At 33.0% G+C, this 27,375-nt stretch overlaps 4 protein-coding genes across 6 annotated transcripts; 2 read left to right on the top strand and 2 right to left on the bottom strand.

Moving 5' to 3' along the window:
* Window positions 1-2,080: 2,080 nt before the first annotated feature.
* LOC144565824 (annexin D4-like) lies at window positions 2,081-4,794 on the bottom strand. The gene is made up of 6 exons (XM_078315668.1): window positions 4,735-4,794; window positions 4,450-4,634; window positions 3,408-3,623; window positions 2,882-3,106; window positions 2,416-2,487; window positions 2,081-2,290 (listed from the first exon to the last, which is right to left on the bottom strand). The coding sequence occupies exons 1-6, from the start codon at window positions 4,772-4,774 to the stop codon at window positions 2,087-2,089; spliced, it is 942 nt and encodes a 313-aa protein (XP_078171794.1). The 5' UTR covers window positions 4,775-4,794; the 3' UTR covers window positions 2,081-2,086.
* A 3,305-nt stretch (window positions 4,795-8,099) lies between these two features.
* LOC144565228 (annexin D3-like) lies at window positions 8,100-11,341 on the top strand. 3 transcript variants are annotated; one of them, XM_078314925.1, is made up of 7 exons: window positions 8,100-8,306; window positions 8,663-8,808; window positions 9,267-9,494; window positions 9,658-9,870; window positions 10,459-10,548; window positions 10,650-10,710; window positions 10,875-11,341. In XM_078314925.1, exons 1-6 carry the CDS (start codon window positions 8,231-8,233, stop codon window positions 10,692-10,694), a joined length of 798 nt encoding a protein of 265 aa, XP_078171051.1. In that variant the 5' UTR covers window positions 8,100-8,230; the 3' UTR covers window positions 10,695-10,710; window positions 10,875-11,341. The 3 variants fall into 3 exon arrangements, with proteins under 3 accessions (XP_078171051.1, XP_078171048.1, XP_078171047.1); XM_078314922.1 differs by lacking the exon at window positions 10,650-10,710 and having other exon boundaries at window positions 8,102-8,306; window positions 9,267-9,350; XM_078314921.1 differs by lacking the exon at window positions 10,650-10,710 and having other exon boundaries at window positions 8,104-8,306.
* Window positions 11,342-12,021: 680 nt separating this feature from the next.
* On the bottom strand, window positions 12,022-14,382 carry LOC144565227 (mitochondrial fission 1 protein A-like). Its single transcript, XM_078314920.1, has 5 exons — window positions 14,180-14,382; window positions 13,951-14,080; window positions 13,133-13,254; window positions 12,990-13,053; window positions 12,022-12,511 (listed from the first exon to the last, which is right to left on the bottom strand). The coding sequence occupies exons 1-5, from the start codon at window positions 14,267-14,269 to the stop codon at window positions 12,396-12,398; spliced, it is 522 nt and encodes a 173-aa protein (XP_078171046.1). The 5' UTR covers window positions 14,270-14,382; the 3' UTR covers window positions 12,022-12,395.
* Window positions 14,383-19,093: 4,711 nt separating this feature from the next.
* LOC144565754 (uncharacterized) lies at window positions 19,094-22,156 on the top strand. The gene is made up of 5 exons (XM_078315582.1): window positions 19,094-19,470; window positions 19,826-19,989; window positions 20,276-20,840; window positions 21,355-21,446; window positions 21,864-22,156. Exons 1-5 carry the CDS (start codon window positions 19,132-19,134, stop codon window positions 21,985-21,987), a joined length of 1,284 nt encoding a protein of 427 aa, XP_078171708.1. The 5' UTR covers window positions 19,094-19,131; the 3' UTR covers window positions 21,988-22,156.
* The last annotated feature ends 5,219 nt before the right edge of the window (window positions 22,157-27,375 follow it).

The following is a 27,375-nucleotide window of genomic DNA, read 5'->3' as shown; positions in this document are numbered from 1 at the left end:
TTTAGTATGGAGGTTAGGTTGAGCGGTTCGGATCGACTGTTTGAAATTTGAAAATGATGGAGAGAGATGGAGGCATGATGGAGGCACAAAAACATGGAGGCATTTGAACCCTCCTCTATTTTTATTCAACGATAAAATTGTTTTATCTGACAATTTATATAGTTTTTTTTTTAATTTGTAATATGCGGCAGACTTAATTTATTATAGTTTTTAAATTAATGGGATAAAAATCATAATTTTATACTTTGTGTACGTATATAATGTGTTAATATATTTATTTAGTTGTTGGTTATATTCTTAGATTAAATTATAAGCTAATATTTTATTTAATAATTGTTATCTTAACGAATAAAGATAAGATATGAGTAAGTTCACTTTAACAAACAATAAAAAAAAAGAGGAGGGTTGAAATGCCTCCATTTTTAAAAACTTTAATAACTCAAAATTTAAAACTTAGAAGTTAAAATAAAACTGTTGGATATGATCTACATCATTTTATCTATGCACGTGTAAAAAATTATGGCATTTTAATTTTATTTTGGTTGTTATCAAGAGCTTGTAAAAAACATATTAATGTGGATAATTTCTAGACGTTAATTTTTCAACTTATTGATTCACATAAAAACAAAATTGAAATGTAATCATTTTTTATGAGCACATAGAGAAAATAATGTATATCACATCTAACAGTTTTATTTTGACCTTTTAGTTTTAAATTTTGAGTTATTAAAGTTTTTAAAAATGAAGGCATAGTGGAGGCACAAAAAATGAAGGCATTTGAATCTCTAAAAAAAAAATATATAAATCAGACTAATTCTATACTGCTATGGATATATATGAAAATGTCCACCTGATATGTACTGTATAAATTGATACTCCTATGAATAGATTTTAACTCCATGAGAAAATTACAGTACAGAAATAATATAGCATATTGGTTGCGCAACAATTTAATATTATTATAATGAGTGAGACTATATTACTATGTATAAGGCATAATGGTATGTATTATAAATCATTATTTCAATTTTCAGAGTTCAAACAATTGATCTGAATTTTGAACAGTTCAACATGATTTTCATAGGAAAATATACATGTACGTAGATCAAATTTACATTTTTTTTGTTTTAGATAGGTAGAATATCACGAACTAAATATTTTAAACCATATAGAAATAGTGATTTTCTTTATATCTGAAAAAATAGTAAATAAAACTTAAAAAATGTAAAATTTTGTCTGTAATTATATTTTTACATAAAATTTATGTTTAACGGTTTCAATCGATTATTTACACTTTTTAGAAAAATATTAATTCGCAGTACGGTCCAATCTGAAGCTGACTGAAACAGACGGCTTAGATTTACTCTCAGCCGGTGATTACTGGAAATGGTGCAGCGGCAGTATTATTTATTTTTTGAGATTCGTGCCAATTAAAAAATCTGAACTGATAATAAATCTGAGCCGTCCATTTCGGTCAGGATCAGGTAACTGGAAGGATACGGATTCCTCACACTCCATATAAGAATTCCATACCGTTGTTTAAAAATGTGGGAGAATAAGAGGGGACTAATAACTAACAAGGTTAAATTGGGCCGGGATTGTTCTTTTTTCTTTCCTTCTTTATTGGGCCAAGTTTGTAAGGGTTTTGGGTATCATTTCAGTTATCTTATTCGGCCCAGCTCACAGTGTTTAAGTTTAACACATGTATATATGATCATTTTATTGAAATGCTCACAGTTTTTTTTTTTTTTTTTAATTTGAACATAAATTATCAATGCATGATCATTTTATTAAAATTATCTTTGTAAAGATTTAATTTATTCTGAAATGTATATTTTTTTCTAGCAAAATTTGAGACATAATTCTAATTTAAATAAACAGCTGCCGAGGAAATAAATCGATTATTGCCTGAAGAAAATTCTAATTACCTGACAGCACATTATTACATCATTGAAGAAAATTAACGAAATATATAACACTTTATTGCCAGAAGAAACAGTAAAGGGATCTTGACAATAAATTTTATTTTGCTCTCACATCTCATTTCCCTAGAGATTTTGCCATAATAAGTTGATCAATACTTGGTTCATTTTCCAACTAAGGAAAGCAATGAATCCTTGTAATGGCCATGAGTGTTTTTTGTTATCATATCTTCAAGCTTTACCCCAAATTGCTGATAATAAGTCTCTCTGATCACCTCCATGTCCACATCAGCACGTGATATGATCACACGTGTCAGAGCGATCTTTGATTGTTTATCCGCTCCTTCCTTGAAAGCATTATTTATTGCCTGAAACCAACATAATGAACTTAATTATTTGTTGTCTAACATCTAAATGCATAATATATGTGAAGGAATTAGAAACCAAGTTTCACTAAGAGAAATTGCTTTAATAAGGAAAAACTGTATCTCACCTCGCTAAAATACTTTGCGGGTCTGTCAATGCATTTTACAGTCTCTTGCAACCACAAATTGGCACCCAAATCCTGATAATCACACATCAAATCTCTAATTAGGAAAATTAATAGCTTTAAAATTTGTATACTGAAAGTGTCTCTATGCTGATCCGGACCAGTACCTTTGAAAAACTGATACAATCAATCTCAGGCATTAGAATAATATTCCATCATTATGTGCAATTTCGTGACTAAACCTGATCAGTGCAATGGTACCAAAGTACCAAGCTTCACACCATTACCTAGTGTGGAGCTCTATATCAATGTATATATAGCACTGGTATCGAGTAACCAGTATGGTGTATGGACAACCTGATATATCATATATATCAAACTTTCTGACCTGTTATATTTTGTGCTCACGGTGCGTTTAGATAAAGGCACATAACAATGCACGATTACACTACACTACATACATACATACCTCTTCAATGGGCTTGCCATGCAATTCTTTGTAATGTTTAAAAGTCGCCTTGAGATGAAGCTTGCTCCTTGTACTGAGTATTCTGACAATTTCTTCATTTTGAATTAGCTTTCCTGATCCGGCGCTTTTTATCGCACTGTTAAGTGCCTTTGCTTCCCATTTTGCCATTTCATTGTCAACTTGAGGGCCCTCATATCGGAATGAACTTACAAGACCGACAAGAAGCTGTTCCAAGGAACCAATTGTAAAGATTAATTGTTGTCAAATTGAGATTTGAAATGAATTTATTAATGAAGAATGAGAAATGAGTTGAAAAGGTTTAGATAATGATTTTTAAGGTTGCTTATGGCACTGAAAAGTTGCATGTACAAAATTGATTATTTGATTAAATAATTTTGGAGTGTATAATTTATGGTAAAAAGTAAATTTAAATAACAGAAGGTGAGATTAAAAGTATTCAAATACTTTGAGATTGTGTTTTTAATCATTATTAATTTCCTCTTCTTTAAAAGCTAAATTAGTCTACCTTTGAGTAGTTCTCTTTGATGTGGTACGCAACATCCTCCTCGACAGAATGATCGAAAAGAGCTTGATACGCTCGCTTGGCACCGAGTAGCTCTTCTGATGAGCGGGTACATGCAATCTCTATTATGACAGTGAAAGGATATGATTTGTGCATCACATGATGCATCCAGCGTGCATCTCTCTCCCAAGGATGCATCAACCACAACACCATGATGTTCTGTATAAGTAAATACCTAGTCATATACAATATTTTTGCCAACATGTTCTCTTCTTGTCTGATTAACATCAAAGGAGACACCGCTTCCAGTAGCGTAGCCAGGATTTAAGTTAGGGTAGGCAAAAATCGGATTCGGGTTCTTTTTTTCGAAACGGGTTTGACTCGCCTCCATAACTTCCTTCCCGCCTCCGCCTGAGCCGCCTCAATTTTACAAAGTTGAACTTGTTTTTTACTTTGTTTCATTATAAATTTATACAATTTATAAATCTCTTTTATGGGTGAATCTATATTACATTTGGATATTTGTCAGATCTATACGCCAAAGGAAAAGATTGTATATAATTAATCAAGGTATGAGGAAGGATTATTCAAAATTTGCCATTTTCAACAAAATTCTTAGTCCCTGTGTTTCGAGTGCTCAGAAAAACAGAAACTTACAGCAAAATATTTATGCTAAGCTGCTTTTAAAATAGAAAATGAAATAGTACTTCTAAGCTGTCATTAATTTCTTTCTTTCAGACATACTTTTCAAAAAGTAGAATAATATAAGAAACAGCTTTTATTTAGACACACACACACACATATATAATATATATATATATAATTATATATGGATCAAATCTTTTCCAGCTTTTATGCTGTACCTTAATGTAGTTTAATGATAAAGAAAATATAAATTGCTTTATGTAGAATTTAAATCATTTGTTCCATAAACAAGCATCAATTTTTAACATGTCATAAAAGCATAATGGAAAGTTCTGAGACACTTGAAAAACCAACCAAAAAAATAAAAATACATTGATATGATAATATACACAATTGTTACCTTGAACCGAGAAAACTCGGTTTTTAGATGGAGCAAATAATCATCCTCGCACTTCTCTATGCTGCCAATTGTCGTGAAAAAATCAGAGAAATCTCTCCTGAAACACGATTTCTGGTCAGGCTGTCGACGCCATTTCGTGACCATCGCTACCATTGTTGCCTCATCAACCCCAAATCCTCCATGACCTTTTGAACAAAATTACAAGGTCAAATTTGGTTATGAACAAAATCTAATTAAGCATGTAATGTTCACAAAATATAGCTGTTCATGTCAAGATGATCAAACCTGAGAAAGCCTTTTTCAGTGATTGATTTTCATCAGCCATTTTTGGCTCTTCTGTTAACTTGAATTATATTTCATCAGCCATTCAGCAGTATATATATATGCATGAAGAGAAAGAAGGTATTTGGAGCGCATTTTTTGCATAATGGAGAAGAGATATGAAACTGCTTGCTAGGGGTTTCATTTTTTTTTTTTTTTACTCTGTTATAAATGACAGTAAATGTTCAGACTGATGAAGCTATGGGTTTCTTTTGTTTACCTCTCGTTATTTAATGCAAGGATTTAAGGCAAATTTTATAGAAATAAAAGTTATTTTCCATCAATATTAACGTCTGGATAACTAAATAAATAAAATTATTTTCCATCATCTAAATGAATAAACAGTAATGTTTGGATAAACATAAAGGTAATATTTTCCATCATCTAACATAGAATTACACCGTATTAAAGTTATTACAAGACGTCAAACCTTCTCTTTTATTAAAAAAAAGTTGAAATATTTGAACCGGGCTAATCAGGATTTTAACTTTTAAATAGCGCCACTATAGCGTTTTTGAACCATAAAAGTTATGATGCTATTGACACTATAGCATGCTATTTTTGGACAATGAAAACTATTAGACATAGCGTCATTTTTCTAGCCGTTCTGCTATGACGCGATCTATTCTAACCTTTGTGAAAGTTTACGGGAGCTTGGTTTCAAAAATAAAATAAAATATTTGATTTATAAATATATTTTTCTTATTAATTGATTCTCCATAAAATCTTTGACATTTAATTCAGCCGTCCCAAATCAGTTTCTCTTAGCTCATTTGTTGACCAGATAATTCTTATATCATGTTTTCTTTCTTATTTAGAAAAATATGTATTTGATGTGTTTACGGTCCAATTTAAATCTCAAACAATCCAAGTTTTTGCACGATAAACTGTGTTGTTTATATTAGAATAGAGGTTGGCTAAGCTCAAAACGTTTTTTTTTAGTTTCAGGAACAAACGACTCGGTTTTCCAATTTTTCAAGTTCAAACAGTCGATCCAAACCGTTAGATGTTCTATCTATATTAAAATGTGCTTGGAGACCAAATTTTACATTTTTTGGAATATTTTTACTATTTATTAAGCAATTTTGAAAATGGTTATTTTTATTAAATTTATGTACCATTGAAAAACAACGACTTCTAAACCATTTTAATAAATAGTAAAAAAATTTCAAAAGATGTAAAATTTAGTCTCCTAGGACATTTTAATATAGATTGAACATCTAATGGTTTGGATCGACTGTTTGGACTTTGAAAGTCGGAAACCGAATCATTTATTCCTGAGGCTAGAAAAAAAACGTTTTGAGCTTAACCAACCTCTATTTGAATATTTAAATATATTATATATGCTGTCACTATTTTGGAAAAAAAATAATTAAATTTTCGGACATATAATAATTCTCTATGGAAATTATAATATTTGAAAATTAATATGTTCTTCAATAAATATTTTTTTCGAGGTGAAATCCGAAAAATAACTCGAATAATTATAAAACTGTAAACAGATCAAAGCAGACAAACTGGGAATATAGGGCAAACTCAAATTGTCATTAATAATAGAAAGGAATGTAAATTCTTGCTGTCGTGAAATTGTCACAAGAATTATAATTTTTTGTACATAATCAGACATTATTTAATGTGAATCTTGTATATTTTTGGTTCCAAAATTTTTAGTTATACCATAATAAAAAAAAATAAACCAAAACACCCTCGTTTGATTAGAATTCGAGAATTATCCAGGCAGCTGGGTTATTATGCGGCCTCAAATACTAGAGTCCGCACAAGCATTTTGCAGCTTCAGCCTGAGGTCCGCATAATAGTTCTACGGCTCCATCTTTTATTTTATTTTCTTTTTTTAAAGAAAATTTATTAATAAAAAATAAAAAATTGATTTATGTGCCAATTCTTCTTTGATTAATAAATCCTTCCTCCGACTCTCTCCGCACCAAAAATCGATATTTTGGTATTTTAATTAATAAATCTCCTCTAAAAATTTTTGGGCTACATAGCTATTCTGCGGACTCTAGTATTTGAGGCCACAGAATGGTGCAGCGACCTGAATAATTCTCAAAAATTTTAAAAATATTGGTGTTTTGATTTTTTTTTTTTTTTACGTTAGAAATAAAAATTTCGGTTGTTGGTTAGTTGAACATGTACAAATTGAATTTGTATATGTCCGACATCTGTCATAATATATTCGAATATAATTGACATTTGTTAAATGCGAACCATACGCATTTTGTTTTTATCAAGTAAGAACAATGTACAAATTTAAATACAATAATTATACAGTTATCCTTATGAGAATGTCTATAAACTCATATAGTAAGTTTTTTTCAAATAAAAGACGCATATAGTAAGTTGGCAAATTTAAGAAGATTGTTATCGTTTAAATAGCGTTCATCGTATCATAGCAGAACGGTTGAAAAAAACGATATTATTGTCATATTATACCGCTATAGTACTGATAGCGCCATAGCCTTTATAGTTCGAAAATACTATAACGATGCTATAGCATGCTATTTAGAATCCTGATTACAATGTTCATACTTAGAAGAATTGCAGTGGCATCTGATAAATGATCCAAATTTATTGGGGTAACAAATTAAATGTCCCCAACACCATTAGAACAAAGAAGATAATTAAATCTGTTCTGTTTTTCCACCTGTCGTTATTTAAATTGGACGGATAAATAATTAAAAATGTCATGTGTATCACGTTATGGGGAAATCAATTAATTTTAATTGATGGTAGGTCTAGTGCAATCCCTTTCTTATTTTTTTTAACTAATTAATGGCTGGAAAATGATAGATCCACCAATCACTCCCTATCAATCATAGAGGTCCCAACTTTTTTTTTTTTTGAAGGATGAAGGAAATGTATCTTTTTTAGGGACTAAATTAATTTGGTTCTGATTTCACAATTTTATGTTATGGAATAAGTAAGTGCCTTCTTTTTTAAAAGAGGAGATATTTACTTATATTTTTTTTTTGTGACACTGAATTACACTCTACATTTTCAAAGTTTTCAAAATTCAAATAGTCAATTCAAACCGTTCAACATGATGGATATATTAAATATGCTAACATATCAAATTTTACATTTTTTTGAATTTTTTTACTAGTATTTTACAAAATTGTTATTTTCAAATCATTGAATTTTTGTACTCATCTTAATAAATAGTAAAAAAAATGTTAAATTTGATATGCAAGAACATTTTAATATATCCATTATGTTGAACAGTTTGAATCGACTGTTTGGACTTTGAAAATATAGTGCGTAAAAAAGGTGTAAGTGGATCCCTCCTCCTTTCAAAATATAGAATAAATATTGGGAGTGATGTGCATAAACACCAACATTAATAAGGAACCATAATCAAGCATGTTAGTATAACGCTTCCCTCCAGCTTTAGAGGAGAAATTATCTCAGCTTCAACACCAAGGAGACAAAGTAAAAAAGATAGATGTCTACAATAGATGTCCCAAACCCTCTTCCTTCCCCAAAGGAAGATGCTCAGGAACTCAAGAAGGCATTTGATGGTACTATACTTCTCTCAATTTCACCTTTCCAATTTCTTTGTCCAAGAGGAAGGATCTGTAATGCATTGCTTGTATGATTAAGATTGTAGATAAACTTAGTTTGCTTGAGATTACCTCCAATTGGAGTGTTTTACTAACATTCTACTTGTTTTATGTACAATTTTTGGGGGGGGTGTACCGAGCCGATTACGCTGGTATAGGAGTCCTTTTTTCGATTAGAGAAGACCCGGTTGTTTCAAATTTTGTTTACTTTAGTGGTTGGTACCACAATTCAAGCAGTAACTATTGGTCAAGAACCTGGAAAGTTTGAACATTGCAAGATCATTTTCTATAACTTGATGTGATTCTATATACAGGATTGGGAACAAATGAAAAAGTGGCTATAAAAATTCTCGGCCGAAGAACAGCTGAGCAGCGTGCAGAGATACGCCGCACCTATGCCGTCCTCTACAAGAAATCCCTCCTTGATCGACTTCAATCTGAGCTCTCTGGGGATTTTAGGGTACTAATTTTATCTAAGCAATACTCATTGTATAGAAAAAGTAGAATCCATCAGATACCCCATGTATTTGCAGCTTTAGTCAACATTTTTGGGTCATTTTTTCCATATGCATATAGCACCAAAATTTTTAAGGAATGGTTAAATCTAAAGAAAAAGGACCAAATTAATAAAATTTCCCTGAATTTTCTATTTTGCGCACCCAATTTTATAATTAGAAGGGTATGCATAACCTAAAAAGATAGAAACCGTTGCACCAATTTTCAGTTCATTGCTTCCATTGCACCAAAATATTGGGCATAATTTGGTGTTTGGACAGAAAACCATATCTAGAATTACCATCTCCAGAGAAAATACCATTATCTCAATTCGATTTCTCTTTCTTTGTTTCCGTGGTTGTTTGAAAAGACAGTATATTTTTAAAATGCCAAACTGATAGTTATTCTCTATGATCTTCACAGAAAGCAATGATATTATGGATGATGGACCCAGCAGAGCGAGATGCAAAGCTAGTGCACGAGGCATTAAAAAAGAAGGGTGAAAAGGCAATGTGGGTTGTTATTGAAGTATCATGTGCTTCAACTCCCGACCATCTCATAGCAGTTAGACGCATTTACCGCTCTCTCTTCTTCTCTTCACTCGAAGAGGATATCGCTTCTTCTTCCTTGTACAAGGAGCCTTTAAGAGGGGTATGTATGAATTCTTTGCAAATTGTTTGAGTGGTATCCAATTAAAATATTAAATAGATTATGGACCATATGGTAAAGAGTTACAAGAAAAGGCATATCTGTGTCGATTTTATCCGTGTAAATAAGATAAAGAGTTACAAGAAAAGGTGTTGTTTATGCGCAGTTTTTGGTGAGGCTGGTGAGCAGCTACAGATACACAGATGATTATGTAATGAGCGAGTTGGCAATATTTGAAGCTTCATTGCTTATAAATGCTGTAAAAAAGAGAGAACTTCACGATGAAGATTTTCTCCGCATAATCACCACAAGGAACAAGTCTCAGCTCAAGGCGACCTTTCTTCACTACAAGCGACTCTCTGGCAAATCCATTGATGAGGTAACATTGACCTTTCTACCCCTCTCCTTTGGTTAAGAACTTAATCTGTTTATTTTCTGCGAATTTTTTGTTTGGTTAATTCGATGGTGGTACAGAACTGTTCCTTTTTTTGAAAAAAAAAAAAGGCTACTAGTCCCGTTTCATTTCAAAACTAATTACCTGATTGGTATGTGAAGAACCCATCTCCTGATCCCTTGATGACTAATTCTGGCCCATGTAAGCCACAATTCTTTCATGCCGTGCAGTCAATACTAAATTAAACCCAATTGGGGCTCATGTTCCTTCTGATATCAATTTACACGCAAAGCAAAAATTGCAAGTAAAAGCAACATAATAAATTGCCGAAACCAATTCTCTAATATTCGCTGGTTTATTCAAGTGGGAGCTTGTCCAGGACGGCATTGAGATCCAGTGTTCCACTGTTTTACTCCTGTTCTATGGACTATAATAGTGGAAGGGTTTCACAGAGCTCAAAATAATTAAAGAAGTGAACTTATACAGGGACTTTCAGCTACTTGTAACATTACAATCTATTCAATCATCTTACTCGTGGACTTTTGACGAATCTTTATTTCGAAAAATCCGCAGGATATAGATCATCACAGTAGCAGTCAATTTGCCAATATGATGATCAGAGCCATTTGGTGCTTGGCTTCTCCAGAAAAGCACTTTGCAGAGGTAATTAGTCAAGCATAACGATTCTCATATTTTATCATATATTGATCAGGTCAGGTACTGGTAACATATGGGTTCAGACCTATGATACCAATATGGACCAGGTCTTCAGAGGGCCTATGGCCACATCTTTTCCTATTGATGTGTAATCTGTGGGCTCTTTAGGTATATATCAAATATAACACAATTTCAGCATCACATAATTTTTTAGACTGTCAACACATCTCAGTACTTTTAACCTTTCATTTATCTCTGTGGTTCCACTAACTTCATTCACTTACCCCCCCCCCCCCCCCCCCCTCCCCCTTCCCCGCGCTCTCTCTCTATAGGTGATTAGGTATTCTATTGAGGGACTAGGTACAGATGAGGATACACTAACAAGAGCAATTGTTTGCCGGGCTGAAATTGACATGAAAAGGATCAAAGAAGAATACAAAGCTACATTCAAAACTACAGTCACTTGTGATGTTATTGGTGACACTTCTGGTGATTACAAGGAAATACTGCTAACACTAGTTGGCAGTGAAGAAACGTGACAATTGCAATATTGAAGAATCGAACTTTTACATAAGTGGGCTAATTTGCAGTTTAAGCATGTTTGTGTGGAGTTGTTTGGTGTATACCTGGTATGTTAATAATTGTTGTATGCAGAGATTGTACAAGTTACATATCTGTTTAATATCACTATATAAACAGACACGGGCCGAGTTTATTTAAGATGCAGATTCTTACACTGTTATTATATGTATTATAATCATGCCAAGATTACATAGAAAATTATTTGCAAATTTTAATATTTTGAATAGGAGGGTTCAAATGCCTCTATCATGCCTCAATTTTTAAAAACTTTAATAATTCAAAATGTAAAACTTAAAAGTCAAAATAAAACTATTGGATATAATCTACATCATTTTATCAATGCACGTGTAAAAAATTATGACATTTCAATTTTATTTTGATTGTTATCAAGAGCTTATACAAAATGTACTAATGTGAAAAATTCCTAGATATTGATTTTTCAACTTATTAATTCATATAAAAATAAAATTGAAATGTGATAACTTTTTATAAACACAGAGAGAAAATAATATAAATTACATCTAACGGTTTTATTTTGACTTTTAAATTTTAAGATATTAAAGTCTTAAAAAATGGAGTCCCAGTGAAAGAAAAAAAAATGGAGTCCCAGTGAAAGAAAAAAAAATGGAGGCATTTTAATCGTCCTCTATTTTGAAATGTTTGGCAAATTGTATGCATGTGATAGCAGATGGGTTGACGACAAGCCCCAATACAAGACATTCTCTTGGTCTTATTATTTAAAAACAGGTTCTATTTTTATAGCAGTGTCAGCGTCAAATCCAAAAAAGCAAAAATAGCAACATAAGCAAAATCTTTGTCAAGTAATAGTATCAGCAAAGCCACCAAAAATTTATACGGCAGTTGCCAACTCAAAATACAGGCAAGTACACAACTCTCTTTTGCAATTTTAGCCAGTCAAATTTTATTTTTATGTATTTCATCACAAGTTTCTCCTCTAAAATAGAACATAATATCTGTCCAGACTGTAAGCCCAAAATTCTGTCATACAAATTATAGGTACCTACTAAGACTCTAGGAATCAAGTCGTCAATGCAAAATATTCAAACCCTTTTCTTTTCCTTCTTTTACAATATATATAAGATAGGGAATTGAAAGAGGAAAAAAGGAGAGAGAACCCTAACAAGGCTTGTAGTTCTACTACAATTCAGCCCAAACACAATTTACAAACGCAACAAAATAAGTAACCATTTATCATTCACAAATTATTCAGAAAACCAATTCTTTCCTACTTGCACACAACCATTGGGAAATTATTTCTTTTCTGTTGATTTTCTCTTAGCCGACGTAGCAGCAGCCACTATTCCAGCGATCGCAAGCCCCCCAACTCCAAAAGCCCCGGCCACTAATCCCATTCCAATCAGCCCATCTATTATCAAAAGTATAAATCAATTAGATTCTAGAAACCAGCCTTTCTGTTGGTTTTCAAACCAAAGCTAAGAACTACCGAGATCAATCAAGTTGCTGTAACTGCACCATTACTTACCAGTTGGATCTCAACTAATTTTTTTTTTGGAGAATATTGAGTCTTAGTGGATGCTGTTAAGCCAAAGCCAGGATAACTGAAAACAACACAGGACCTTATCATACCTTTTCTTTTGGTTCAGTTTGGGGTACAATATAACTGTTATCAAAAAGCTCAAATTCCATTATAATACCAAATTCTAACCCTGCTCCACAGCAGGATGCATTCAGTTCCTCCTAATTAACAGATGAATGCTGTCTAAACTTGTGAAAGCTCCTCAGATTCACAGGCAAGAACTTCCAAATAAAGGTTGAGGAATATGATATAATTTTTAGTTCAGTTATTAGGAAAGTATAATCACAAAACATCAAAATATTCCGACCTCGAGAAACTTTGTCGTCCACAAGTTTTGACAAAGTTTGTGCCTGTCTCCAATCAGGTGCAACCTTTAAAGGCAAAAATTAGCATGATTAAACAATGATGTTAGAAAACCATAATACATTCTAGAACAGTTAGAAAACTAACCTCCAAACAACGATCCAAAAGATGGTGACTCTTTGAATAATTGCCAGTCCGATAACTGCCAACAGCTAACAGGTAAATCTTTTCCCTTGTTTGAAGTGGGCTGTTGGAGTTCTCCAGTGAAGCTGCCCAGAGAGTAAATATTTATAAGTGAACCGATAAATAAATAAATAACAGATGATTCAGTGATTATTAAATCAAAGCAATAGGTTGTATTTATCAGCAAAAAAGTTGAAGAAAAGGTTCACAAATACCATTAATCCAATTTAGGTTAAGAGAATTCAACCAGTAATTTCTTGAGCCCGCCATAACCAAGAAGTTACGGCATACCCAACAAGTATTCTTCGCCAAAATCAGCCTAAGACTCAAATTTACAATTATAACTCAAGCTTAATTGTTCAACTCAACCTAATTTTTTTTTTTCGGTCGATTCTACAACTATGCTCCAACCAATGGTAAATTTAGTATCAATGCGTAATTACATCAATTCTGCACTTACAATTCGAATTAAGCTTACTTATTAAGCCTAGATCATACCCCTTTCCAATTTGAAATCAATTAACACTTGAGACTTTTTGACTCAGTACCACAAAGTTTAGCTTACCTTAAGTATCCTGAATTGAGCACATAAGATCCCAATTTTAGGTCAAGTTGAGCAACTAACCAATATAATGCAATTTTGCCACAATTATCCCTGACTTGTAAAATTATCCTAAACTGACAGTTCTCATCTTTATTCTCAGATACATATTTAGCATTGATTTACTCTCAATCGTATGAATGAACACAAGAAGCTCTCAAAGAAATACATGCATATTTACCTTCTAGCATTCCGATACCACGGTTAACATCATCGGGTTGCCTTGAATGCACGAGAGCCCAAGCTAAGCGCATCAGACTCTCGCTCTTCTGCTCCTCGTTTCCCGCCTCCGTAACCTCTCTCTCACAACCCTGAATTCAAAAATTAAAAACACCAATTCAATGAGAAATTCTACGGACTCCGTATAACGAGATGAATAGGAGCAAGGAGAAAAGGTTATGGATTTGTACCGCGATGATGTCAGGATCGCACCATGGTAGGTTATCGCCTCCCTTGAAGATGGATCCAACGGAGTCGAAGAATTTACCCACACCCTCCATTGAACAGCAACCGTCGATGATCTCTCTCCTAGGGTTTTTCTGGAGCTGGGGAAAAAGGCTAAATGACAAAAATCGGGAGGTATTGGGTTGGGAGAAAATAAATTAGCTCTGGTCGAGTCAGTCTCTTGCGGGTTGCGGGGCTTTTGTTTAGCGGGAGCCGAGAGAGACACGGGCACAACACAAGGCTTCGATGCTAAGAAAAGGATGTCGGTTTCTCTGTGGCAACTAGCAAGTGCATTCATACCATGAAACATTTTTTTTTTTTGAGGAACTGGCAACTGGCAAGTGCATTCATATGTTTCATAGTTAAAAATTCGTAATTCAGGTATAATTTGAAAAAAATCATAATTTTTTTTTCTAAAAAATAAAAATAAATTCTCATTTTTCTCGTGAATAATTCGTAATTCGTGTTTTATTCACGAATAAACTGTATTATATATTTTTTTGCATTTTATTCGGAATTCGGTTCAAAAAAGTAAAAAAAAAGAATTATTCGCAAATTTATCACGTATATTGTTACTATGCTATGAAAGTGACTGTAGCAACGACAATAGGGGTTCAGATCCAGTGCGGCACAGTAATAAGAGATTTTCAATGTTCGTTTTAAACTGACACGAATCTCAAAGCATAGGAGTTCAGATTCAGTTTTCACCGCTCCGCACTGATTCAGTTTTTTATTATTGTGAAACGGATACAAATATATATACGGATCAGATAGAATATTTTTTAAGAAAATATATAAATATTATTAAAAATACTAAAATTCATAATATTTATCTAATTATAATGATGAATAACAAATATTTTTCATAATAGATATTGAGATTATTAAACTATATGTATATATCTACTATTCAGATATGGATAATTGAAACATAAAATTATATCAATATCCGTATCCGTACGATCTTTGAATATCGGCTATTCATATCTAATTTTTCAAATATAGATCAAATACATATTTTTTTGAAGGTTAGTTGGCAAAGTGCCAATCTAACAAATATATTATAAGAAAAGTTTACTTACAATCCTTAAATTTATACACTGACCTTTGCGGTCATCTACCCTACTTGCCTACCCATCTAATTCTATTTGTCGAAACTTGCCTGTAGCATTAGGCTATATGCACTCGCACATCCCCTACCGCTACCCCTCTCTTTTGCTTCCCAATTTTTATGCATTTTGTATCCAATCATTGATTTCTAATACCGTGCTCGCAATGACCATTCCCACTGGTCAATTTTTCTGAGTAAACAATCTTTTGTTCCTTTCCCTCCATATTGCCCATGCGCCTGCAGCCCATACCGTATCCCAGTTATGTTTATGCCTCCCATTCAAACCTGATCTGATTTGGAGCCATATATCCGGTAAAGATTTGCCTCTAATTGTTTGGAATCTGATATTGAATTCCCCCATGATCCCTCTCCAGAAGGACCTTGCATAGTGACATTCTCATAGCATGTGTCCACTGGTTTCTATCTCGTTGGAACTACATAGTACACAACCTTGCGATACGTTGCACCCTCTTGTTATCAGGACTTCCTGTGTAAGCAAGCTGTTTTGAGATATCAACCAAATGAAGATCTTTACCTTAGTTGGGATTCTCAGTTTCCACAGCAGTTTGGAATATGGACACCTGGTACCCCTATCATGTACAGCCTGATATGCCGATGCACATGAGTACTGGCCATTCCTCGTCCATCTCCATACCTTCCCTCCATTCACCAGGTCTAGCTCGGTTGAGACTTGATAGAAGTTTAGGCTTCTCTCAAGATCCTTTGAGAAGAAAGATTGGCCTTCTACTTCCCAAAAAGCCTCGTCTCTGCCATAAATTTTCTGTATTGTTTGTGCCCATTGACTGTTTGGGTTTTGTTCTAACTTCCATATCCACTTGATGAGTAGAGCTTTGTTTTGTGTAGTCAGATCAATAATACCCATGCCCCCATTCTTTGCCAGTGTGCATACCGTTTCCCAGTTTACCAGGCAGTTGATTCCTCGGCAAGTCTCGTTTCCTTTCCATAAGAAATTCCTCCTCATTTGATCAATATGCTTGAGTACCCCTTTTGGTAGATCGAATACATATTATATATTATCAATTATGTTTAATCCCTAAGTACGGTATCCTATTGTGTAGAATGAGATTTGCATCGTCCGCTTTAAATTGGCACGAATATCAAAGTAGGCCTTAATAATTTTAGTTCGGCTAGGATTTATTTTATGATTTGTAATTCGGAATTTTAATCAAGAGAGGGAGCAAAAAAATTGGTGACTCAGATTTAAATAGCTAATTGGGTTCAAAATTTTTATATCAAGTGATTTTCTACTTATCTAAACAAATAGTATAAGTTTTTTTTTTAAAATATATGAGCTTATACACATGTTGCTTATACATGAGCTTTCTCCAGTGTACTGGAAAGAAAATATTACAGAGTTTGTTTATACGTGCACTAGTACAGAGTACATGTCAAAATTTAAAGACCTTTAAACTGCAAATAAAATATTACAAAATTTGATTATGCCTGAGAATTAATATAAACATGGTACATGTAAGCGCTGCTGAATTGATTAAAGAAGCTCCGATTTAGACTCATCCTAAAAGCATAACATATATATTTTCCGGTGGATGGTGCTCCTTGAACCTTATTATTATTTTTTTTGTGTGTGTGTGTGTGTGTTTTTGAGAGTACAATCACAGGTTTTTATTTTAATTTTAGTATCGAATCCAACAGTATCGTGAAGCTCTCAAGTGGTAATTCTTATCTGAGTAGAAGCTAGTGTTATTGAATGCAATAAAAACCATGTAGAGATCCAAACAACTTCACATCACAAGAACTCCGAATCCTTTGAAATAACTCAAATTTTGAGTTTACAACCGAACCGTCTAATTAGAATCCGAACCAATTCGGTCCGAAGCGGAATACATGGGTCCTTTTAATATTCATGGCAAAACATACATGACACTAGATCTTAGCTCAAAATTTTAGTTATTTAGGTGATATGAATTCACATTACAAATTGGTGTGCCCTGATCCAATAGCTTGGAATTCATATCATCAAAGATAACCGAATATTTCTGTTTAGATTAGGACAGTCCGATCAAAATCCGCAAAAATATCAGAGGAGCCCCGTGCATCCCACCTATGATTATTCATATTATAATTGATTATTTATGTTTACTTATCTTACAAATTTCAGCAATCTAAGTACGTTGTTGCCTTTTTGAAATTTCAATGTTGTCGTTTGTAGCATACTTAAAAGAAAATTTTACAGTTTAAAGGACTTGAAATTTTGACCTGTACAGGTGCATGCTCAAGCATAAGCAACATGTGTAATCTTTAATTTGTTGTTGTTAATACAATGTAAACATTTTAGTGTGTTAACAAAATTGTACATCAAATTTCCTTATTAATATATAAATGAATTTAATGGTTTTCTTTCACGCACACTTACAAATATTAATGAATCAAGACATATATAGAATTAAAAAGATGTGAGATTATTATGAATTTAAAAACTAATGGTAAATTAGGTATTGTAGTATAAAAAATTATTTCAGCTCTCAAAATTGCAATTTGTGTCCTCATTATAGCACCACCCAAATAAAATACTATTGAAAGATATAAAATCTTAATAAATTTTCTACACAACATGTTTCAAGTTAGAAAAAAAGGAAGAGAGCTGTGATAGGCATGGTGAGCCAACATAAAATACAACATTTTTATGAAAATGAAATCTCACTCCGTCGGATTTCATTTCTAGCCTGTTCCAACTCGTTTGGAACAAAAAAATATGTTGTTGTTATTTGTAGAAAAATTTAAGTTTCTAAAAAATATTTAAACACAATGTGTACAAATGTTCGACTAAATGTATGTATTTCACTTGTAATATTTTAAAGTAGCTTAGCGTACTAACAATACGGAGCTTAGATATGTTGTTGTTCCTCTGCAACAAACTTTCCTTGCAACTCAAAATTTATTGGATTAACTGTGAAATAACTGAGAAGATAATTACTAAAACAAAAACCAATATTATAAAAACTATAGACGGTCAAAAATTAGGTTTTGGTCTAGTAACAAATGCATATGGTCTTACAGAGTTATTAAATAGTTAGATGGTTTGATCTTCAATCTTTACTTAGAAAACTATAGACTATCTTTTTTAAATTGTCTGATGTACATTTGTTTTATTTATCTTTATATGTAATTATAATTGTCTAATAAATCTGTCGTCAATATAACTTATTCTAATATAAATTAGAGTAGAATTAAGGAATTGTTAAGTTCAACAAAGTGATTTAGTAAATTTATTGAATTGACTCAAGAATAAATTTATATTGATAAAATCAATCTAATGATTTAAAATTTATAAATTTTCGAATTAAATCAGGACAAACAAACAGTGCAATTTTTACCTTTTACGGTCGCTCTTCGCCGTTTCCACTGGAATTCATAATCTTTTGAGTTAATAAATATGGACCGTCCAATTGGATTTAAGATTTGTTCGAATTAAATCCGCACAAATATTAAAGACCCATATGTTTTAGGCGGGTTCCGGATGGATTCCGTTTACAATCGGACGGACAATATGTATTTAACACAAAAGATGCTCTTTTGAGTTAATGTAGACGAAGCGGACTCTTCCCAGTGGCCCAGTCGATTTCGAATTCATATTCTCTGAGATATCTCAAACTTTGCGTGATTTTATGGAAAATCCCAACCGTTTAATGACGTTCTGCACGAATCTCAAAGCACACAAAATACGGACCCCCTATATCACCCCCGAATAGGCACCGGACACGTAGGTCACGCAAAAGTTGAGATATCTCAGAGGATACGCACTCGTCGATTTCCACGAAACAAACCATGTCGACCACAGAAGCAGCGCCGTCGCCGTCGCCGTCGTTAATCTCACCGGCGAAACAAACTCAGCATCAGACTTCGCTCTCCGTTTCTCTTCGTCTCCCCTTGAGAGAAGCATTCGCATTCGACCTAGAGAAGGTGGTGTGCAGCCACGGCCTCTTCATGATGGCCCCCAACCGCTGGGACCCAGTCTCCAGAACCTTCCACCGCCCTCTCCGCCTCTCTTCCTCCCCTTCCACCTCCCTTCCCGTCTCCATCTCTCAGTCCCCTCCCTCCGATGCTCTCGAGATTCGTGTCTTTGGCATGGATTCCCTTTTCACCCAGGATCAAGAAGCTATTCTGGTAGGTTCTTGCTTTTGCTTTTGATTTTGTTTCTCTTCATTTGTCAAATTCTACCCACTATAACATACCCAGCAGCTCGAAACTCTATCATTAGAAATATAAATAGGAGCACCAGTGAAACTAGATATGTCAAAAAATGTATATTGGGTAGAAAATAAGGTATAATACTATGTTGGCTTGACCAAAGATTAAAAAGTAGAAAATATGTTGAATCAAAAGAGAGAATAAAGTCAGTTTGGCTACACTTTGGCAGCTGAATCCCTACAAATAAGCTAACGCCCGCAACAAAGCCAACGATTCAAATACAATATTACAAGGTCCTACACTGCACTTCATAATATTGCTCTTTTTATAGGGTCAAGTCAAAAGGATGCTTCGAATCTCTGTAGATGATGATAGAGTGGTACGGGAATTTCATGAGCTGCACGAAATGGCCAAGGAGAAAGGCTTTGGCCGGATATTTCGGTCTCCGACTCTTTTTGAAGACATGGTCAAGTGCATTCTTCTCTGCAATTGCACGTGAGACACTAACTGGTACTTTGGTTAATGAGTTTATGATGTTTTTGGAATGGGTGATCTAAACCAACAACAACAATCAAGGAATGCTGGTAAAAAAGCAAAGTTACATCCAATGAATTTTCTTTGTTTTTTGCCCCCTCCTTCAGTTTCTTTAAGAAGGGTATGATTTACCTCATGGGCTGTAGGTTGAAATTTTTTAGGTTTTAGTTTTATCACGGTCATACTGATACACCAAAAGCATAATACATAAAATTTAATATCTCTAGTTTGTAATATCTTACTATAGATGGCCGAGAACTCTGGCAATGGCTAAAGCCCTATGTGCCCTCCAACTAGAGCTAAAAGCGGGCATCTCTTCTGAAGATTTCAAACCAAAGACCCCTCAAACCAAGGAGCTGAAAAGGAAGCGTGCAAAACCAAAAACAAAACCAAAGACTGCGATTAAATTAGAAACCAAGTTTGCAAAATCTATAGAAGAGCCAGCAGATGACAAGACAGAAATAACAAATGATTCTAAAGATTATGCTGATGAAATTGAAATTGGAGACTTTCCTACTGCTGATGAGCTGGCTGCTCTGGATGTAAAGTACTTGGCCGAGCGATGTAAGCTTGGTTATCGTGCACAAAGAATTTTGTCTCTGGCACAACGTGTAGTGAGAGGAGATATACAAGTAAAAATGATGGAAGAATCATGTAATGGTTGTGATATGTTGTCATGGTATGATACTTTATACTCTCAGCTCTTGGACATTCCTGGTTTTGGCCCCTTTACATGCACAAATGTGTTGATGTGCTTGGGGTACTTTCATAAGATACCTGCTGATAGTGAGACAATACGCCATTTTAAGACGGTACTAAACTTGCTTGTCTCATGTTACCTTTCTTGCTTGTTATTAACTCTCAAATAACAGAATAATCAATACAAGAATATACTGTTAAAGGACCTGACTGACAAAGTATGTAGCATTTTTTTGTTGAGCACTCACTTAAACAATTAAACATCATAAGCACAAAGACAAAATACCTGAGAAAAAGTATCTGCAGTCATAACAAAAGTAAAAAAAAATGATACCCAAAATGTATCCGCTGTCATAACGAAAGAAAAAAATAATTGATAAATAGTTGTTGTTCGAACTTGGCACAAATATATCATGAATTATTATTTTATTTTGGAAGCTCCATAATTTGTTTTTTTTTCATGAAATGTTATAACAGTGGAGCTTCTGACTAAATTAAAGTATGTTTTCTTGCGTAAGCATTGCTACAATAGTTAACTTAACAGTTCTGGTTTAAGAGCCATTATCTGTTCAGATCAGCTTAAAAAGAGGGAACTACTCATCTAATGCATCTTTTACCACTTTACAGTTCCATAAAATTAATTGTACAATTACCACTATTGAGGAGGAGATTGTCACAATATATGGGAAGTATGCACCTTTTCAGTTCTTGGCATATTGGTAAACAAACGATTTATCCTTATCTCCGTGTATTCATCATACATGTTTTTTATCTTGTTTTATTGGGTCAATTTCATTTCTACTCTGTTAATATCAAAATTTGGTATATATCCAATGCAAAAAGAGAAATGTCACCAGAAACCCTATTATACATAGAACATGTTCAGCCATTAAATGATGGGCAAACAATACCTTTTTCCTTTTACCTTGCTGTTTATTTCTGCACAAGCAATGGTATTTTTGGGCATCTTTGAGAACAAAGAGAGAGCTGTTATTTTGTTGAACTTCTCCTATCTTTTATGGATGTTTGAGAACTTTAGGGGTATATTTAAATTTTCTGTCAGGAGGTATACATGAAATCCTTTGCTTTTGTTTTGAATCTTCACCTCTACCAATGAAAACCTTTGTTCAATTTAGGTTTGAGTTGTGGGAGTATTACGAAGAGACATTTGGCAAGACAAGTGATATGGCAGCTTCCGAGTACCTGCGAATTACTGCTACCAATATGAAGACAAAGGAAAACAAGAAAAGAAAAAAGTAGATTATTGTAAGGTGATTCTTGCACCGTTCATGATTTTTAAATTGCCTTTTGCATATATTAAGCTTAACCATCAACTTGTACCAGTCTGACTACTGACTCAATGCTATGATTGAAGCTGGTACACAAGCATTCATGTCTTACATTATCTGTGTTAATTACACAAATGTTCCATTAGTTGTCATCCAATTCTCCTTTAGTATGCATATGCTTTAGAAGTTTCAATTTTGGTCTCAAACTTTGCAGCTTGAATCAGTTAAACTTCAACAGTACTTTTTTTTATTTTTTTAACATCAGTGCTGATTCAATCCAGCAGTTAAGCATTTCCCTTGATTGGTAATGATTTGAGGCCCAAAATAAGAATGAAACATAAGTTGGGTAATGATTTGAGGCCCAAAATTCCTTGAAATGTGCCGATATGTAAAGCATAATTTATGTATTTATAATATAAATGCTCAAGTTCATTGTGCATAATAAAAGAGAGAATTTATTTTCATCACTTATTTTGCTTGCATGTCAGAAACAACTTAACGCTGTGTTGCAACTTCTGATTACATGGTACCAAAGGAAGACAAGGCACATGGTATGATATTTTGACTTGTAGACATTGACAACTTTTACACTTAAGTTTTTTGAAGGTTAGTGGCTTTAAACGCCTACTAACAATTTCATTGATAAAAAAAGTATTTACAATTGATCAAATGACCGTAATTCCTAAATCTACTCTTTTATTCTTATAAAAACCTTTAAACTACTTGATATTTTAATCTATTTTAATTACTCTAATACCTTAATTTTCATCTCGCTCCACGACCAGATTCACTTCTTCGATTGCCACATGAAACTAAGTGTAAAAGTTGGATATAATTTCATGTGGCATTGAATTGGTTGGTAACTTAGTTTCAATGCCACATGAAATTATATCCAACTTTTACACTAAGTTACCACCTGATTCAATGCCACATGAAATCATATCCAATCCTAGTTAGACTAATACAATATTAACAGTTCTATTACCAATGATGAACTGTTGAAGAAGCAAAGAACGGCCCTTTTAAACTCTTTAAGGAAAAGAAATGTTATATCATATTAGCTAGCCGTTCTGACAAGTCATGGAAATACAACAGTAGCATGGAAAGATGTTCAGAGGTTAGATAACAAGCATCCATTTGCCCTGAACCAACTCCAACGGTATTGAAATAATAATAATAAAAAATCCAACGGTATTAATATTTACGGCATATTTTATTTAGAAGAGGCTTCCAATGTCTCATGCCTTTTATATCTCATCATACTTCATCTTTTATATCTAACATTTTTTTTATGATGGCGAACCAAACGTTGAATTATTTGATTGACCAAATTTTGACCGAATTATTCGCAAATTTTATGAATTGTTTTCTAAATTATACAAATTATTTTTGAATTTTTCTTGAATTTTTCCGAGAACATTTAATTTTTTTTTATTTTTGCTTTCTTGTAGGACAAATCTCTGATCTAGATAATTCCGAATTATTCCTAAATTATATCTGAATTATTTCCGAATCACAAATTTTTGACCCCGCCGATCCGAATCCAAATTATTTAGAATCCATCCGAAGACCCAAGTCAGAGGAGTCGAACGGAGGATTACCTTTACCTATGAGAAAATTTCAGTCTAACCAATTTGATAAATATAAACACAATAAAAATACCCTCGTTTCAAATGAATAGCGAATTATATCTCCCAAATCTGAATTCACACGTTTGGACTTTCGATAGTTTGATAGTTTGCTCGGTGTTGATGTCAAAAATACGAAATTTCAAGTAATTTCTGCAAACTTTTTCCAGTCTAGTCATAAATAATATATATATTTTTCTTTATGCTCCCAATTCTGATGCTTTCTCTTTTCCAATTTTATTGCAAATTTGGAAGTGTTAAGACATTTGAAATTTGTATAAAGCATAATCACAAGATTCGCGAATTAAACCCAAAAAATTCATGTTTTTAGTGATGCTGAACCGAATGTTGAATTATTCGGTGACCGAACTTTGACTAAATTAAACCCGAATAATTCACGAATTCCACAAACTTTTCCCAAATTTTACGAATTATTCGCGAATTTTTGCCATAACATTTTTTTTTTTTTTACTCTCTTGTAGGACTGAGATCTCTGATCCAGATAATTCTGAATCATTTTGAATTATACTCGAATTATTTCCAAATCACGAATTTTTAACTTATTCGAACCGAACCTGAATAATTCATTTGTCCCCAATTGAGGATGAACTTGGGGCAACTGCCTTTTTGAGTCTTCTGATTCTTTGTTTATTGATATTTTTGTGAGACTGGACTTGCCTACAAGTCTGCAACTACTTGCGTTTGTCAAAAAGAAACCATATTTTTAAAGATCCTTCTGTTGTCACGAGATTTGATGTTTTTTTCTTCGGAGATAAGTCGCAAGATTTGGTGTTAGTTACCTAACATGCAAATGTCGTTAAAACACCCGCAAACTGGTGCTATTATAAAAGAATAGGTTAGTTTCAAAAAGGAAAAAGGGTGAATTTTACGTTATACCCCTCAAAAACTTCAAAATTACTTATGTCCCCCTCTAAACTTTAAAATTACGTATTCCCCCTCTAAATTTCAAAAACTCATAAATTTATCTATTTTATTTTTTTTATTTTAAAATTCATTATAAATCTATAAAATACCCATGTTATCCTTTATTAAATCATAAAAACTCATCAAGACTCAAATTTGAATCTGAAGAGTTCCTCTACCGTCTGAACTGCTTTAAAATATGTGTGTGCAAGATCAGCACAAATCTTGATACTAACACATACTGATATTGAAGCGACGTCCAAGTCGTGCGGTACCTTCAAAACATTATTGATATCATATGAAAAAGATGTCTTAAGAGGCCGCTTACTGCCTAAGAAAAAAGACAACTCAAAAATCGCTTATAACGATTTCTCCTTCCCCCAACCCCACCCCACCCCTCTCCCCCCTTCTCGCATCCCTTTTCTCCTTTGCTTCGACCCACCCCTTCATCTCTGACCAGGTACTTCTGCTTGATGGATTTGGTCACTGCTCTCGGCGCTTCCACTTAGTGGATCTGGCCATTACTGTTTGCTCTGTCTTTGTTCGAGAAGGTGTTTCTGCTTATAGAATTGCCGCTCTTCGCTTCGCCCACCGCACCTCATCTCTTCATTTGGGTGGTCTTTATTCTCGAAGACAAACTTTTTGTTTTTTATTCTCCTCTTCTCTTGAGTTATTTCTTCCCTCTTTGTTAATGAAAAAATGAATGGAACAAATTGTACATACAGTTAATTATGTTACATGTTTGTTGTTGTTGTTATTTGTATTAGTTGTTTGTAGCTCTCCTGTAATGTACTCTCATATTTAATGATATGTCTACGTGTTTTTTATATAAAAATAAAAACATTACTAATATCTGAATAAAATAGGTGAAAAATTACCCACTTTTATATATTAAAAAAACTATCTATCACAATGTCGCTTGTGTGAATTCTGTATAATATTTATAAAAATATAAATTATTTTAAGCTCACTTAGTAACATCTTGTTAGTATAAAATAGGGGTGACAAAAAAGCTCGTAGCTCGTGACTTGATCGTGACTCACATCTGACTCGTTCGCTAACAGCTTGCTTGTTATTGTATCGAGTTGTTAACGAACCAGCTCGTGACGAATTCAAGCTGAACTCAGCTTGTTGCCACTCTAGTATAAAAAGCTCAAGATCGTTTTGCTATGGATGATTATACAAGGACCAAAATTTATAATTAATTTATACTATGATTATGTCTCCTAATGTGAGTCTACATTACATTTCTATAGATATCTGATATCCCCATCCCTTTCAATTGGAGCTGTTGCGCTACTGGATCTTCCAAATTTAGACTGTGATTCTTAATCTTATTCCTTGATTTTTGAGCCATACTGACATATTCCCACTTTTTGAAGCATTATTCGGTTGCCAGCGAACAGCGATTTTTACACAGGTTGGTTTTTGTGGGTGACCAAATCATATAATTGATTATCAATTGAGTACAAGATTTAGGTTTTATTTTAAAATTTAATTATTTTGAAGGCACTGATTATAGTACCCTACAGATTCTATATACCGAACTTGACATTGTTTTGTCAACTGCTTTATGCTTCCCATTCAATATATATAATAGGACATTTCTTGGTTGCTCCATGATCACTTGCACCAACATTTTTTTAATTAAAATTAGATCTGGACCGTTTAATTTAAATTTGTATGAATTTTAAAACGGCTCTCTATATTTAAATAAGTTTCAAAAAAGTTTTCAAGCTCAGCTAATTTTTTTTTTTTTTTTTGAATAAAGTTGGAGGTCAAGCAATCTAACTATTTAATATCCTTGTTATTATAACAAATGATATGATCTCTCCCATCTAGATTTCGAACCATGATCTTCAGCTTAGTTGGATGTACTGCAGAGAATACTCACTCCAATTTCTTAGAGGCTGAGAGTGTAGGATGGAAATTATGAAATTATAAATAAATAAGACCCTTATTTTAAAGGTTATAAAAAAAATATTTTGCAATAAGGTAGGCATTGAATTAAGAAAATCAGTGATTTTATTCTGCTATTTTTCTGTAATAAAATAAAGTTTTAATATAGGCGTATTTTTTAATCTTTTTATTACATTAGACATAGTTGTGTTGGCTTAGAAAAGTTTTTATTTGTTATTGATGTCGATATGGCATCAACCTAGCTCTTGTTATTTTTTATAACAAATGATGAATTAACTTGATTGGAATAAAATAAACATGAATTAACAAGTAAAGATATTTTTTCTAACATAAAATTTTGTTAGAAAATGATTTAAACCTCCACCATGCAAAGAAAACAATTTGGAGTATAAAGCTACTTTGCCTAACGCCAAATATCTTCAAAAGAAAAACCTTTTGTAGGTTTACAAGTTTGTTATATTTCTATAAAATCCATGATATCAAAAAAGGTTTTAGAAACACACTTTCATGATATAAATAGGTTAATAGGTCTAATATCATATTATGGGAAAAAGGTTTATTTGTTATGCTTCAGTTCTAACAATTCTCAACTAATACATGATCTTAATTTCATAAATTTTTCTAATTTTGCAAAAAAATAAAAATAAAAATTGAAGTTATGAGTTCATCAAATTAAATTGATTATGGATAAGACCTTTGAATGGTTTTGTAATGTCTTTATATAATATTTTTAAAATAAAAAATGAATACGAGAATCAGTCTTTAATATAGTAGTTAACACAATATTCTTATTGTGGAAGGTCACACATTTATAATCAGAATCTCCAGTGAATGTTTTAAGTTTAAAATTTAACTACATTTTTTTCTAAAAAAATAAATTGTGATAA

This window comes from Carex rostrata, chromosome 14, assembly GCF_964058835.1.
Source record: "Carex rostrata chromosome 14, lpCarRost1.2, whole genome shotgun sequence".
In the NCBI taxonomy this organism is placed as follows: Eukaryota; Viridiplantae; Streptophyta; class Magnoliopsida; order Poales; family Cyperaceae; genus Carex; species Carex rostrata.
This window is presented reverse-complemented; position numbering and strand designations above follow the sequence as displayed.